Source organism: Setaria italica, chromosome VI (assembly GCF_000263155.2).
Source record: "Setaria italica strain Yugu1 chromosome VI, Setaria_italica_v2.0, whole genome shotgun sequence".
Classification (NCBI taxonomy): Eukaryota; Viridiplantae; Streptophyta; class Magnoliopsida; order Poales; family Poaceae; genus Setaria; species Setaria italica.
Genome location: NC_028455.1, coordinates 10,214,654 through 10,229,629, shown reverse-complemented (window position 1 = coordinate 10,229,629; position 14,976 = coordinate 10,214,654). Strand labels below are relative to the sequence as shown.

The following is a 14,976-nucleotide window of genomic DNA, read 5'->3' as shown; positions in this document are numbered from 1 at the left end:
GTGCATTAGCTAAGTTTTTTATCTTCCCTTGCAAAACGGTGTGTCATAAGCTAATAAGTTGGGCATATATACGTCTTGCTCTCTTCTTGGTTCATTTGTCTAGCATATAATAAGAATGCTGGTACACGTTTAAGTACCTAAGTGCTACATAGTATCACCCATTCGGACTATCTCATGTGACCACAAATTAAATAATTCTCAATCACCCGTTAAAGCCATTTAATATTCATTGAACGGTCTTGATCGCTTAGCAAATATGGAAGCCACCACATGCCTTAAAGCTACCTTGACTCTCTTTTTTTTTTACAAATCACATAGTACAGATGCATATCACATACACGCACGCATACTCGCTTCTACGAACACATGCACGTAGCCCTACCTCCGTGAGCACCTCCCTATGATTACCTTCAAGAATCATGTGTATTTCAAGCATAGATTCAAAATATTTAAATTGCTAAGAAAATAAAAAATCACTTGTTCATGCATCATATATGTACCAAATAAAAAGATCTGACCAAATTGTAAAAGTGTTCTTCTGATACAAATAATTGATTATACATCCTGACTTACATTTCCTATATATCTTGGAAGTGCATTACAACTAAATGTTGCAAACAAAACTAACTGTTGGCACATATAAGTACCAAAGTTAACTCTGCCAAATGCAGGTCTAGGTTGGCATGGAACAAGGGTACCTACCATAGTACACCTACCATTTCCCCCCTAAATTACACGATCTTCTCCCTCAGCTCAAAACTTTCGCGGCCATTAGAGCTCCACGTGTCCTCTTTAGGCGATTCACCAACTCCACCTTCCTAAGCTCCTGCCATTCTCCTCTTCGTGGCTTCGTCACTGCATCCCCCTCCCTATTAATACAGCTCAGCAGCTCACTTCCATTTCCCACTCCCACACACAAACGCAAGAAGCTCAGCGAAGCCGAGGCAAGCGGCTCAAGAAGAAAAGAAAAGCCTAGGAGGAGAGGCTCGATCAAGGAGATGATGAGAAGCGAAGGCAGCACGAGCCCAGCGGCCGGGGGAGCCGCGTGCGCTGTCTGCGGCGGCGTGGCGGCGGTGTACTGCGCTGCGGACGCCGCGGCGCTCTGCACCCCCTGCGACGCCGCTGTGCACGCGGCCAACCTGCTGGCGTCGCGCCACGAGCGCGTGCCGATCTCCATGGCCGCCGTGGCGGCGGCGTCCGGCGTGTACGACGACCTCTTCGCGCCCGACGACGTCGATGCGGCGTCGTCGTGGCCAGCGGCGGTCGCGCAGGGGCAGGGGAGTCCCCAGAACGGCAGCTCGTCGGCCAGCTTCACCACCAGCGACAGCGGCACCGAGGGCCGGAGCCTGTTCGACCTGCTCTCCGACGTCGACCTCGCGGCGGCCTGCGTCACGGGCGGCGGCGGATACCTGCCGGACGGTGTTGCGCCCGTCCATCACGGCGGTGCACCACTGTGGGCGCAGCCCGGCATGGCCGCCGCGTGGGCGACCACATGGTCTCCGGCGGACGCAGCGGCCGTCGTCGTCCCGGGCGCCGCCGCCGTGGTCGCCGCGGCGGCGGAGCGGGTGGCGAGGGTGCAGCGCTACCGCGAGAAGCGCAAGAACCGCAAGTTCCAGAAGACCATCCGCTACGCGTCCCGCAAGGCTTACGCCGAGGCGCGGCCGAGGATCAAGGGCCGCTTCGTCAAGCGCGCCGCCGGCGCCGCCACGTCGGACAACGCCGCCGCCGCCACGAACGCCTCCGACTCCTCCAAGTTCTGGCTCTCCTTCTCCGACGACGCCCGCGACGACGGCGTCGGGTTCTACGTCGACGCCGCGGCCTACGGAGTCGTGCCAAGCTTCTAGAATGTTCCAGACACCTCGCGAAGAAGGTTTTGGAAATTAGGTGGCCATGACGTTTACGGCGGTGGCGTTCACCCAGCTTAAAACAAGTTAAGAAATGGGCGAGGGCCATGTCGCCATGCTATGGGCGCCATTGTTTGTTTTGTCTCATGTCATTGTTGTGGTCAATTGTTCGTGGTGAAATTCCGCCATCGCTATTTTTAAATGATGGCCCGGAATTTGGATGGGTCAATCGGTGAACTAGGGATTCATGTGTTGTAAGATAGCCTAAGTAGATGTTCACCATTAGCTTTCATGAATTGATTTTCTATGCTAAGATGATTAGTTATGTGGTGGTTTCTCTCTTGTATCTTTACCGAGGGGAAAATTGTAGCGAAAGTCCGCTATTGGTATTTTTTTTGATGATCATGCGGATTTTCGATGGGTCAATCGATGAAGAAGTGGTTAATCTTTGATAAATACTTACATAACTGTTCTTCCACAATTTTACTGTTTTGACTTTCTATTCCAAGATAATTAGTTTCCATGGGGATCTTGATTTTATGTCACTATTGCAGTAAATATAATTGTTGTAAAAATCTACATATCTATTTTTCTTATTTCTCCAATGGATTTTTTATGGGTCAATTAGTGAACTAGGAATTGATGTATCATAAGTAGCTTTTCTCATGTCACTATTACAGCCAACAATTGTGGATCCTCCATAGTTACTTTTTGGGTGAGATTATTCAGAGTTTTGATGGGTCAACTGGGGAATAGGGATAATTAATGTTATGTAAGATAGCTTGTGTAACTGTTCGTCGGTATCGGTTGGATTTCCTATCCTTTGATAACTAGTTCTATGCAAAAACATATAACGTGCTATTTTTCACCTAATAATATGGATTTCCTGTGGTAAAAGTCGCTTTTATTAGTGAATTAGGTGATTAATGCATTTTAAATATAGCTCATGAGGCTGTCCGAGTAAGCTTGTGCAGTTGTTCACATGTAGTTTTCGCTGTTCTGTCATCTGTTCTAAGATAATAAATCCTACGTGATTTCTTATGAACATATAGTAGGTTGCATGATTCATGGCTCCAAATTTTCTAGCGTGTTTTGGAGGGCGACATGATCGTTGCGTCCTTTGTTAATTTAGTTGTTTAGCTAACGATGCCTATCATGGTTAAAGCATTTCTGTTTTCGGTTTGTGGGATGTTTTCCAAATGAGGAATCAGTCTTGGGAATATTCTAACTCAATCTTTATTCTAAAAAATATAGTTGTGATGACGTTTGGACGGTGATGATTGCATAGTGTCTTCTTTAAATTTACTGTCTTATAGGTCCACCTGTCAGCGACTGTTCATACCCTCAGCCATGAGATCATAGGGGCCTTGCATTCAAAATCGATGTGATTATAGTGTTGAGTTTGTAGAGTTCTTAGTTTCCTAGCCATAATCCCACCAGTTAGGAAATGCAATCTCTTATGCTCATCCATACTCTAATTTAACCGATAAAGCCAAACCGGCGCTGGATACATCCCAAAATCTCCTTCCTATATTACATGATAAATACCAATCATCTAAGATTCAAAACCAAAAAAGAAACATAAAAGGTAGCACGAGCACCATCAGAAGAAGGCATGCCAGCAGCAGCAGCAAATACAAAAAGGGCAGGAGGCTATTAACTATGGAGAACAAGATTCAGAAAACAATGTGCAATCATCCATGTCATCGACCTCGTCCTCTGGAATGTTCCATTTCTCCGGTTCCTTCAGACAATCATCGGTAGACAGGAAATGCAGAACCTGAAAGATGATATGGAGAATAACTGACATTAGGTCATCACTGAACATTTCACAACATGTCAATCAGTTCAGTTCAGGTAGTAAATTGATGCATGGTACCTCGGCCATTGAGGGCCGCCACATTGCCGGTCGCATAATGCAGCGGGATGCAACGGCAATCATCCTCTTCAGTTGATCCTGGTCATAGTCGTCGCCGAGGTTCGGGTCGGCAAGTTCAGTCGCTTGCCCAGCCTCCAGGAGTGGCTTTGCCTGGACAGCAGGGAGTCAGTCATACATGTGAATTGCTTTTTAGTAAAGACATAATTTGTTTCTCATATTTGTGCCTCTAATGCTCACCCACTGCAGAAGGCTTTGCTTGGAGCAGTCAATAGGTCTCCTTCCAGTGACAATCTCCAGCAGCAGAACCCCAAAAGCGAATATGTCGGTCTTCTCATCAACGATGCCATGCATGAAATATTCTGGTGCCAAGTACCTGCACAAAGTTTTTTATTTTTGAAAATTTGAGTCGAATTGCAATGTGTTTGCATTAACAGTTTTAATATTAGAATACTGTTCTTACCCAAATGTGCCTTCTATGGGTATGATAGAGTGATGAGTCCACTGCTTGGGGAGCCACTTTGCTAGTCCAAAATCTGAAATCTGCAGAAGAGATGGCATTCATCTTATCAAGCAATCCTTCTGATAAATTTGATTTAGCATGATCATATAATCTTGATTCAGTTTGGCTTAGTTTTCTTGTACGTACCAATATTTTTATCCATTGTTGTTGGTTTGTAGCATTTCCTTTGGCATACAGATCATAAAAAGATGACATCGTTCAGTCAGAAAATGGATTTACCTGAGGTTCAAAGTCATCACCAAGAAGCACATTGGAGGCCTTGATGTCACGATGGATGATCCTGTGCCTGCAGAACATATGCAGATACTGCAAACCCCTTGCAACGCCAATCGCAATCTTGTACCTCAAAGGCCATTCAAGGGTTTTCCCACTCTTCCCTGCAAAATTTGACCTCTGTTGTCACAATGTTTCCGGCAAAATTTCACCATCTCTGAATAATACTACTGACTGAAATTCAGTGTACCATGCAATGCCGATGCTAGAGTTCCGTTTGCGCAGAATTCAAATATCAGGTATAATCCATTCTCGACGCAGCATCCAAGAAGATATGATGTGTTTGGGTGGCATACATGTCCCTGAATCCCCAGTTCGGCCAGGAACTCTTTCTCCTTCTGTTCACTGGGCGAGCCTTTTGCCAGCCTCTTTACAGCTACATATTGGCCATCAGATAGGACGCCCTTGTATACTTCTGCATAGCCTCCTCTTCCCGCCAAGTTATCTACAATAATCCATAAAAAGATTACAGCATAGCATTGTAATTTTGATGCCTCATTTCTTATGATGACATCAAATTCAGTAAACTTTTGTTACATTAAGAGTAACCAAAATTCTGAAAACTCAATCAATTATTTTGTATACTGATCCTGTTGCTGTTGTATACTGAAAATTTCTTATGCTGTTGTACTTCTGAAAATTCAAAATTCAGTGATCTTCAGAAACTCACTGAGTTCTCATACACTAGCCTGAACGAAAATTCTGACAATTTAATGAAATACTAGAAAAGAATTACCTGGATGGAAATCATTAGTAGCCACTGAGATCTCCTGAAAGCTGAAACACCTCCAGGCAGGCTTCTGATCTTCAGCATACGCCGAACCAGCATCGCTGGCCCTCACACTGTCATCGCCGATTGTCCTTAGGAATGGAAGCCAGAGCTTCATGTCTGACAACCGCCTCCATAGGCCATTGTGGCCACGCCGGCTCACCTCATGGCTAGACGTGCTGTAGCATTCTTCAGTGACTTGGTTGTCCCCTTCCTCCGGACCATCAAGAACCGCTCTCGGTGAGCTCTTGTCCTCAGCGCCTTCAGTACTGGATTGAGCCGGTTTTCGCATTGAGTTTGATCTGAGTAGCTTCTGAAGTGGTGGGAATCTTCTGCTCCATGTTGAGCTTGAGGATATGTTGCTTTCTGCTGCTTTCAGTTTCAGAATTAGTATCAACAACATTTTTATCACGCATCTGAGAACATTTTATTTTGAAAAAAATGATCTTACCATCGAACGACCGAGACCTTAATCGGGCATTACATTGTGGTAAGCCTTCTCTTCCAACAGCTATCACAGAGCAGTTTTTTGGAGCATGCATGAAGCAGTAGTTTGCAGTCTCAAAATGGCTCCTGTTATGTTGTAACTGTAATTTCAGTCTTCTAGGCTTTTAACTAATAGTAGCAGTTTCACTAGAGATGACCCATAAAGAATTGCTTGAATTAAATTGCAATTTACTTTTCAAATTAGACTAAATTGTTTCTTGAATTAAATTGCAAATTAACTTTTCAAACAAGAGCCACTTTGCAGTCCATACAAACTGCATATTACATAATCTGACATCACAAACTTGAGGAGAATTTCAGTTCCGTACTTGAATACATGAGAATCGAAGTAGCGTGCTGAGGTTACCTATGGTATGCATTTCTTGATCTCCCAACAATAAGGATGTTTCCATCAGTCAGTGCAGCTTCTTGGGTCAGGGCTCTCCCAATGTTTGAGCTGCAAACCACCTTAGCCTCCAAATTGATCTGAAAAATAAAAGAAAATAAAAAGGGTTACACACTTGTCTCACGCCTAACCACAATACATTATCCCGGAACTACTAGTAGTATAAACAAGTACAGAAGAGAACATGGACAGGCAAAAAAGACAGAGCCAGAGCAGGGCACTAATCATCATCATGGCCTAAAAGCCCAACTTCACCTAACTGGCTAACAGCTGAAAAGATACATGACAAAACTGACAGAAAGGAACTCCAACACCAACTACCAATTATGCACAAACTTTGCTTCCAAGTTCCCACAGCACTGCCATCACAGATTGGGGGGAAAAAAGGAAACCTCACCCAAACAATTAGAAAACACAATCCAAACAGAATCAATAAGAGCTACACTCTGACATCACCTGAATTCACCAAAACATACATACAATAGGTACCAAGAAATCACCGAAGCCTAATAAAATAATTCCATTGTTGTTTCTTCATTTCGATCTCACCTGCTTGGCCTCGCACGCCTCCACGAACTCTCCGAGCATGTAGATGACGAAGGCGTTCGCCTTCTGCAGCCTCTTTTTCCTCCCTCTCCCTCCTGCAATCCACACAGACCACAGCCATTAAACACCTGATTGACCGACACAAGAAGAGCAGCAGAACACCTGATCAGTTACTGAGGCGAACACTGATCACAACAACTTACCGAGGACGTGGACGGCGACGACGGAGTCATTGGCCTTGGCGACGGCGCCGATCGCCCACGACAGGAGCTCCGAGCACCCCCGGGAGTTGTCCGGCACGCCGACGAGGATCCTGGAGCCGGAGAGCAGGTGTCGGTCGCTGCCATCGCCACACTCCTCGATGGTGTCCATGCTCTGAACACCAACCCTCCCCCAACTCCCTCTCTTACTCAGCTCAAAGCTCGAGCTGGCCGACAGCAAGTGGCACACCGGCACTGCTGCTGCGGGGGCGATGGCGACGGCGGCGACGGCGACGGCCGGGGACAGTGACAGGGATTTGTAGGCGCTGGACGGGGAGCTCAATTCGCGCGTGCATGGCGATAGGTATGGCAGTGGCCAGTGGGGCGCAGTGAAAAGGTGGTTAGTTAGTTGAGGGCAGTGATGGCCATTCCATTAGCTCGCTCGCTGACTGGGCAGAGTGGGATGGAGCTGCCATTGCAGGACTACAGAAATGGGGTTGCTTAGGACAGAAGATGCGTGCAGGTACAAAGATGGGTAGAGAGAGGGATCTGATGGGATGGGATTAGAATTCAGCAGAGCACTGTGCCAACTGCCAACCTAGGACTGGTGCCTGAATCTGATTGGATCTGGCAGTAGATGTACTTGAAGCTGGTACCCGACCTGATCTTACAAGGGCACTAATTTCCTCCAAACTGCCTCTGATTGGGTTCTGATTATGGAAAAAAGCTAGGAGTTCTAGTACTTGTTCATAATTGGGAAAAAAAATCCAGTGTATAACTGGTGCCTCTTGGTCAGAATACAAATGTACAATAACCATTTTTGCATCGGAGTTGCTTCCATTTTCACGGGACGAATTCATTTTAGTATTTGTCGCATTAGAGTTTGCATATGATTATTTTTGTATACTTACAGGTTAATGTGTTAGTCAATGTGGTAGTTAGTTGAGGATGAACTTGTCCAATGGGGACAGGCTTTGACCTTTTGCGCGATATATTTTTCTACATTTCTAAAGCGTGTTAGACATATATAGATGTTTGAGAAGTTACATCAACAAGTTTTAAGATAAGAGAGCACCCAATCTCGGTCAATGTTACAACCTACTGTCTAGTCTGAATAGATGTATATGTGGCAAATAAACGGCACTTCAACTGTCCACATGTTTTACTTTAGAACATGCAAAAGGCTTGCACGCTATTGTTGAACTGCTCCTTTCGTTCAAAGTTGTATGTGGTTTTATCTTTTCTAGATACACAGATGTTTATATACATCTAAATATAGTACAACCATCTATGCACCTAGAAAAGTAGAAATGACCTACAATTTGGAACGGAGAGAGTACTAACAATAGAAAACTCGGCATTTGTCTAGAGGTTTAGTACTGGTTGGTTTTTGACCCGGTACTACTGTGAGCATTAGTGTTGGGTCTATTGGCTAGTTCCCCATGAGCTCCCGTGACCCCCTTTAGTACCGGTTGGGTGAGGGCTTTTAGTACCGGGTGGAGGTGGAGGTTCCACCCGGTACTAATGGGTGACCTTTAGTACCAGTTGGAGCCCCCAACTGATACTAACTTCCCTGCTATAAACCAGGCGTCTTCTTCCTCCTGCCTGAGCTATTTCCTCCAGCTCGTGCTTCATCCATTCATGGTGAAATAGGGGAGGTTCTGCCGGATTTTTAAGCATTTCGTGGGGATTTCACTCATTCAAGTATTCTAAAGGTTAGAAACTTCATCCTCCCTTGAGACATAATCAGTATACTAACTTTTATGCTTTAAACCTAGAGTAATTTATGATTTTTAGAATAAGGTACACTGAAGAAAATTTTCATTTATATGCATGTGTTATTTAGAGCTCATATTTGTGATTTTTAGAATAAGCTACAATTTTTTGGATGCTATGTTTTGTATTAGTCAAAGAAATTGATATGAGGTTAGAGGAATAATTTCATAGTTTAGTCCTTTACAAATATGAGCTAAATAAATTATGGGGAAAAATATAATTTGTTCATATTTTAATCATTTGTAAATATGAGTGAGATAAATTATGGTAGACAGAGATAATAAGATGAAATAGAGATATGCCATGACTCATTTTTAAAATAAGCTATAATGTAGAAAATTTTCATTTATATGTTATGTTTGAGCTAAATAAATTATGGGAAAAAAATATAATTTGTTCATAGTTTAGTCATTTGCAAGTATGAGCTAAATAAATTGTGGTATATAGAGATGACTGCTGCTGCTGGAGGTAGTGACGACGGCGGGGGAGATCGTCGTTCCTCTCAGGGTAAGGGGAAAACCATAGTTGGTCCTCATGATAAGCCGAAGAAAATGAGCATGTGGGAAAGATGTCATGAAGATGATGGTGCAGCGGGTCAGGAATTTCCTTTTGGTGGTCGTTATGCTCCACCACCAGTCCCGGGGTTTTCAGGTCCGCTAAGTACTACCATCGCAGGAGGCACAAATGAATCACAGGATGAGGCTGGGTTAGTGAAACCTTCGTCTTCGCTGCCCAAGGATGCTTAAAGTCCTCCTAGATAGTACTCAGTGGATGGTTTGTCGTAGTGTATCATGTTGTTTAGGTCTGAAAGTAAATTTGTGTATTTCTGTCTAAACTTTTAACAACATTTGAGTTTGTTGTATAGTATCATGTTGTTTGGGTCTGAAATTTTACCAACATTTGAGTTTAATAAAATTTGTATCATGTTTGTTATGTTTCATGTATAATTCTATGAATGATCAGAATATCTTTGGTTCGGCAATGGATGTACAACATGGACAAACGCTTCATGGAGTATATTAATGGCTTGTGTGGTTTTCTCGATCTGGCAAAGTCCAACAAGCCGTTGTTAGGTTTCATTTGTTGTCCATGCCGAATTTTAAAAAATGAGAAGGATTACTCATCTAGAAAGATTATTCACGCCCACATATATAGTTCGGGATTCATGCCTAACTATTTCGTTTGGACCAAACATGGGGAAATGGGATTTATGATGTTAGATGACGATGATGAAAAAGATGATAACTATATTCGTGTGGACTCCAGGGGTGCCGTTGCAGATGCTGCAATGGGCGAGACTGAAGAAAAGATGGTTGCAGAAGAAGTTCCTACCGATGGTCTAGGTCAGGTGTTGCGAGATGCAAAGTAAGACTGCGTGAATGTGAAGGAGTCAAAAAAGTTCGAGCGTATGTTAGATGATCATAAGAAATTGTTGTACCCAGATTGTAAACGAGACTATAAAAAGTTGGGTACCACACTAAAAATACTGTAGTGGATGGCAAAAAATGAAGTTTTTGATAAGGGTTTTGATGAGTTAATGAAAATCATAAAGAACATGCTTCCTGAGGGGAACAAATTGCCATCCTCAACGTACGAAGTGAAAAAGGTTATTTGCCCTCTGGATTTGGAGGTACAAAATCCTCTATCATGGTGAGGAATATGAGAAATTGGAGGCTTGTCCTACGTGCGAAGCGCTGCGTTATAAGATCAGGCGAGATGACCCTGGGATGTTGAGGGGCAGGCCAGCAAGAAGAAAGTTTCTGCGAAGGTAATGTGGTATTTCCCTATAGTACCACACTTGAAGCATTTGTTCAGAAACAAGGCACATGCAAAGTTGATGTGTTGGCACAAAGAAGAACATAAGGAAGATGAAATGATCAGACAACCGCTGATGGGTCCCAGTGAAAAATAGTTGACAGAGAATTTTCTGAGTTTGAAAATGATGTAAGGAACATACGGTTTGGTTTAAGTACATATGGATTCAATCCATTCGGTGAGTTCAGTAGTGGTCATAGCACTTGGCTTGTGACCTTATGTATGTTCAACATTTCGCCCTGGATGTGCACGAAGCGCAAGTTCATTATGATGCTGGTAATTATCCAAGGCCTAAAACAACCTAGCAGCGACATTGATGTTTACCTAAGACTGTTAGTTGATAAACTTTACTGTTATGGAAGGAAGAAGGTGTACATGTGTGGGATGAGGACAAAAAAGAGACTTTTAATCTATGAGCATTGTTGTTTATAACCATCAATGATTGACTAGCGCTTGGTAATCTATCTGGACAGACAAACAAGGGATATTGAGCTTGCACGCACTGTTTAAATGATATTTGCAGCATGTATTTGAAACACTATAGGAAGGTCGTGTATACAGGCCATCGTCGATTTCTTCCTGCTAAGCACCCGTTAAGAAAGAAAGAGAACCATTTTGAAGGGGAGGAAGAAAAACGTACTAAGCCAGTTCACTGTAATGGTAAACGTGTATTTTCTATGATAAAGGATGTGAGGGTAGTCTTTGGCAAGGGCTCTGGTAGCCAACTTGATCCAAACGATGAGGACGGACATGCACCCATGTGGAAGAAGAAGTCTATATTTTGGGAGCTACCTTATTGGGAAGTCCTTGAGGTCCGTAATGCAATCGATGTGATGCACCTGACAAAAAATCTTTCTGTGAACATACTTGGCTTCTTTGGTACATATTGAAAGGCAAATGATACAATTGAAGCACGTTGGGACCTGAAATGTATGAAATAACGAGATGGCCTACATCTGGAAAAGAGAGATGATGGACATTATTTGCATGCCAGTTATACTTTCAACAAGGAAGAGAAAAAAACATGTTCTAGTGCTTGAATAGTATCAAGATCCCATCAGGCTACTCCTAGAATATACAGGGAATAATAAATGTTAAAGAGAAGAAATTCATAAATCTAAAGGCCTATGACTGCCACGTCCTGATGACACAATTGCTGCTTGTTGCACTGAGGGGTATTCTACTAGAGAATGTGAGAATGACAATCGTGAAGCTATGTACATTCCTCAACATGATTTCTCAGAAGGCAATCTATCCAAACCATCTATTAAAGTTGTAGAATGACATTGTGCAATGCCTTGTCAGCTTTGAGATGGTCTTTCCACCTTCCTTCTTTAATATCATGACCTACCTTCTAGTCTACTTTGTTGAAAAGATTTTTATTCTTGGTCCTGTATTTCTACACAATATGTTCCCTTTTGACAGGTTTGATAGTTCTGAAGAAATATGTTCGTAATTGTGCCCGTCCAGAAGGAAGCATCGCAAAGCAATACGGAACATAGGAGGTCATTGAGTTTTGTATTGACTTTATTGATGACCTGAGTTCGATTGGAGTTCTTGCATCATGCCATGAGGGGAGACTCAAGGGAAAGGGCATATCAGGGAGGAAAGCTCAGATGGATATTGATGATAGTACATTTTGTAAAGCACACTTCATGGTCCTACAACAATCATCCCTGGTGGCTCCATACTTGGAGGAGCACAAGACCATTGTAGGGTCCTCAAACTAGGGGAAGACTGAGGCCTAGATTACACGTCATCATATTGAAACTTTCACCTCTTGGTTGTGGCGACGACTGATGGGTGATGACACGATTGAAGAGCAACTAGCATGGTTAGCTAGGGGTCCATCTATCTTAGTATCAACATTCCAAGGATACGAGATAATGGGTACACATTTTACATGTCAGCCCGAGACCAAAAGAGCACAAACCAAAATAGTGGTGTCCGTATAGATGCAATAGACAACAATGGAAAAAAACAGATACTATGGTGTCATTGAGGAGATATGGGAACTCGATTATGGACCTTTGAAAATCCCTCTGTTTCGGTGCCAATGGGTGAAACTTACTGGAGGAGGCGTGATAACAGACAACTATGGGATGATAATAGTGGACCTGAACAAGATTGGATACAGAGATGAACCATTTGTCCTAGCCAATGATGTGACTCAAGTTTTCTATGTTAAGGACATATTAAGCAAACCAAAATAGAAGGGTGCTAATAAGTCAGATGATCAGCCAAAGCGCCATATAGTTCTTCCAAGGAAAAGAAAACTCATTGGAGTTGAGGATAAAATTGTCATTTTAGAGGATTATGATTAGTCGATGATCTTTCTGCATTTTCAGTCGAGGTTGACCCAAGCATCCTGTTAGCCAAAGAGGACACTCCTTTTTACGCCGCGATCACAACCAAGGGACGTTCGTCAAGAGGAAGGTTCTTAATGTTCCATTAGATGATGATGTGTAATGTATTGAAACCATTATGCTATGTTTGGTGGTCAAGTGACAAATTAATATAATAATGCATTGTAATGATATGTAATATAATGTGGTCAAGTAACAAAGTTTTGTAGTCAAGCGACAAAGTAATGTAACAACGTTCTATGCAGTTATTAAACTAGAACTAATTTTTGCATGGTTAAAATATTAATTATTTTGATTTTTGTAGCACCATTAAATATTAAACAATAAATTTAGATGACTAAGTGATGGTAAACATGTTAATAACACTACAGGCAATATTTTTCTTGATTTTTGCATGGTGAAAATATTTATTTTTTCTTATTTTTAAGTTAACATTAGTATTATGACCATTTATAACCTATTACTAACTTAATATTACTAATTTTACTATGTTTGATATTTAACTACATCTAATATTTTCATTGTGTAGATCTAATCAACATAAAGATAACAAACTTTTTTTTTGCAATTTTATGAACTTTATTAGATTTACTACGCAATAAATAAATATAATAGCAATTTTAAAAGAAAGGAAATAAAACATTTGTCTTGGCAGGAACTGAAACAGTGGGTTATAACCCCTTTAGTACCTGGTGATAGCTACACCCGGTACTAAAGGGGTGTGTTTTCATTTCGCGTGTGGCACACCCCGTTTAGTACTGGGTGTAGCTACCACCCGGTACTAAAGGGGATACTAAAGGGCTTTAGTACTAAGTGGGGGTAAGATCTGGTACTGGGCGGGGGACGGGAGGGGGGGGGGAGGGTGGGAGAGATAAAAACCCTATCCTCCACTCCTCCTCCATGCCGCGTGCCGCTGTCGTGTCACGCCCCCAGCGCCTTCTCCGACGCTATGTGCCCACGTCAGCCTCGTCACCCCCATCGTGCGCGCGGCTCTGTAGCCTCCTGTCGCCGGCGCCCAACCTCCACGCCAGCACCGCCCCTCCTCGACCGGCGCTGCCCTTCCTCCACTGCCGCTGCCTCGGCCTCCTTCACCGTACTGACACCGCCTCCACTCCGCCGCCGCCAGCCTCCCGCCTGACACCGGCGCCGCCCCCGACCCGACCGCTGGCGGCTTCCCCACTCCGCTGCCCTTCCTCCACTCCACGCTGGCCTCCTCCCGGTCGACGTGCTGCCGGCCGGCCTCGCCGAAACCGGCGCCACGCCGACACCGGTGATGCCACCCGTGATCCGTCCTGCACGAAGTGCAACCGGCCGGCCGCGGGCTCCGTCTTCTCCGCTGCCGTAAGCTCGCGACCGGTTGACGTCATTTTTTTCCTTTTTTATTTCTAGAAATGTTGAGTTAGCTAGAAAATGTAGAAAAAATGTTTAATTAGCTAGAAAATATAGAAAAATTCTTGAATTAGCTATAAATCCTATTAATCATAAATTGTACAACATGCCATGTTAGAAAATCGTGTTAATTGTTAGAAATGTCTAGAAATACTAGAAAATTGCTCTGATACTTTTAGAAATTACCAAATTATTTTAGAAATCATGTTAATTTTTGTAGTCAATTATTGTTACAAATATTAGCTATTCATTCCGAAGTCAATTATTGTTACAAAATTTATAAGTTTTATTTAGTCATTTTTTTCATTTACTAACAATTCATAGTAAATAATAATTATTGTAGTCATTTATTGTAACAAAATGTATATTTATTTAACTCTTTTCTTTTTGTCATTTACTCGCAATTCACAGTAAATATTGTTGTAATCATTTATTGTAACAAATTGTATAAGTGTTTAATTCTTTTTTTTCATTTACTAGCAATTCACAATAAATATTGTTGTAGTCATTTATTGTAACAAATTGTATAAGTGTTTCAAGTGTTTCATTCTTTTTTAGTCATTTATTGTTTGAAATTGTATAAGTTAAAGTCATTTTTTAAATAATTCTTTTTATATTATATTAGTTACAATGGCACGATCAGAGGATGAGTAGGCCCAATTGGATGAGGAATACCTAATGGATTTGATTGCTCAAGGTCGCACGAA

General features: G+C 42.7%; 2 protein-coding genes across 3 annotated transcripts; one reads left to right on the top strand and one right to left on the bottom strand.

The window, feature by feature from the left end:
* Positions 1–893: 893 nt before the first annotated feature.
* Positions 894–2,308, top strand: LOC101786237 (zinc finger protein CONSTANS-LIKE 1). Its single transcript, XM_004973037.2, has one exon. The coding sequence runs from the start codon at positions 999–1,001 to the stop codon at positions 1,842–1,844; it is 846 nt and encodes a 281-aa protein (XP_004973094.1). The 5' UTR covers positions 894–998; the 3' UTR covers positions 1,845–2,308.
* A 993-nt stretch (positions 2,309–3,301) lies between these two features.
* Positions 3,302–7,482, bottom strand: LOC101785564 (probable receptor-like serine/threonine-protein kinase At5g57670). 2 transcript variants are annotated; one of them, XM_004973036.4, is made up of 11 exons: positions 6,927–7,482; positions 6,727–6,818; positions 6,139–6,257; positions 5,737–5,858; positions 5,253–5,651; positions 4,707–4,961; positions 4,463–4,620; positions 4,184–4,263; positions 3,961–4,096; positions 3,724–3,873; positions 3,302–3,624 (listed from the first exon to the last, which is right to left on the bottom strand). In XM_004973036.4, the coding sequence occupies exons 1-11, from the start codon at positions 7,093–7,095 to the stop codon at positions 3,505–3,507; spliced, it is 1,800 nt and encodes a 599-aa protein (XP_004973093.1). In that variant the 5' UTR covers positions 7,096–7,482; the 3' UTR covers positions 3,302–3,504. The 2 variants fall into 2 exon arrangements, with proteins under 2 accessions (XP_004973093.1, XP_004973092.1); XM_004973035.4 differs by having other exon boundaries at positions 5,253–5,654; positions 6,927–7,478.
* Positions 7,483–14,976: the final 7,494 nt, after the last annotated feature.

Coding starts and splice junctions, on each gene's coding strand:
- LOC101786237 (XM_004973037.2), top strand. CDS start 999: ATGATGAGAAGCGAAGGCAGCACGAGCCCAGCGGCCGGGGGAGCCGCG.
- LOC101785564 (XM_004973035.4), bottom strand. CDS start 7,095: ATGGACACCATCGAGGAGTGTGGCGATGGCAGCGACCGACACCTGCTC. Junction 4,264..4,462: donor GTGATGACTTTGAACCTCAG/GTAAATCCATTT, acceptor TCTCTTCTGCAG/ATTTCAGATTTTGGACTAGC. Junction 4,097..4,183: donor CCCATAGAAGGCACATTTGG/GTAAGAACAGTA, acceptor AACTTTGTGCAG/GTACTTGGCACCAGAATATT.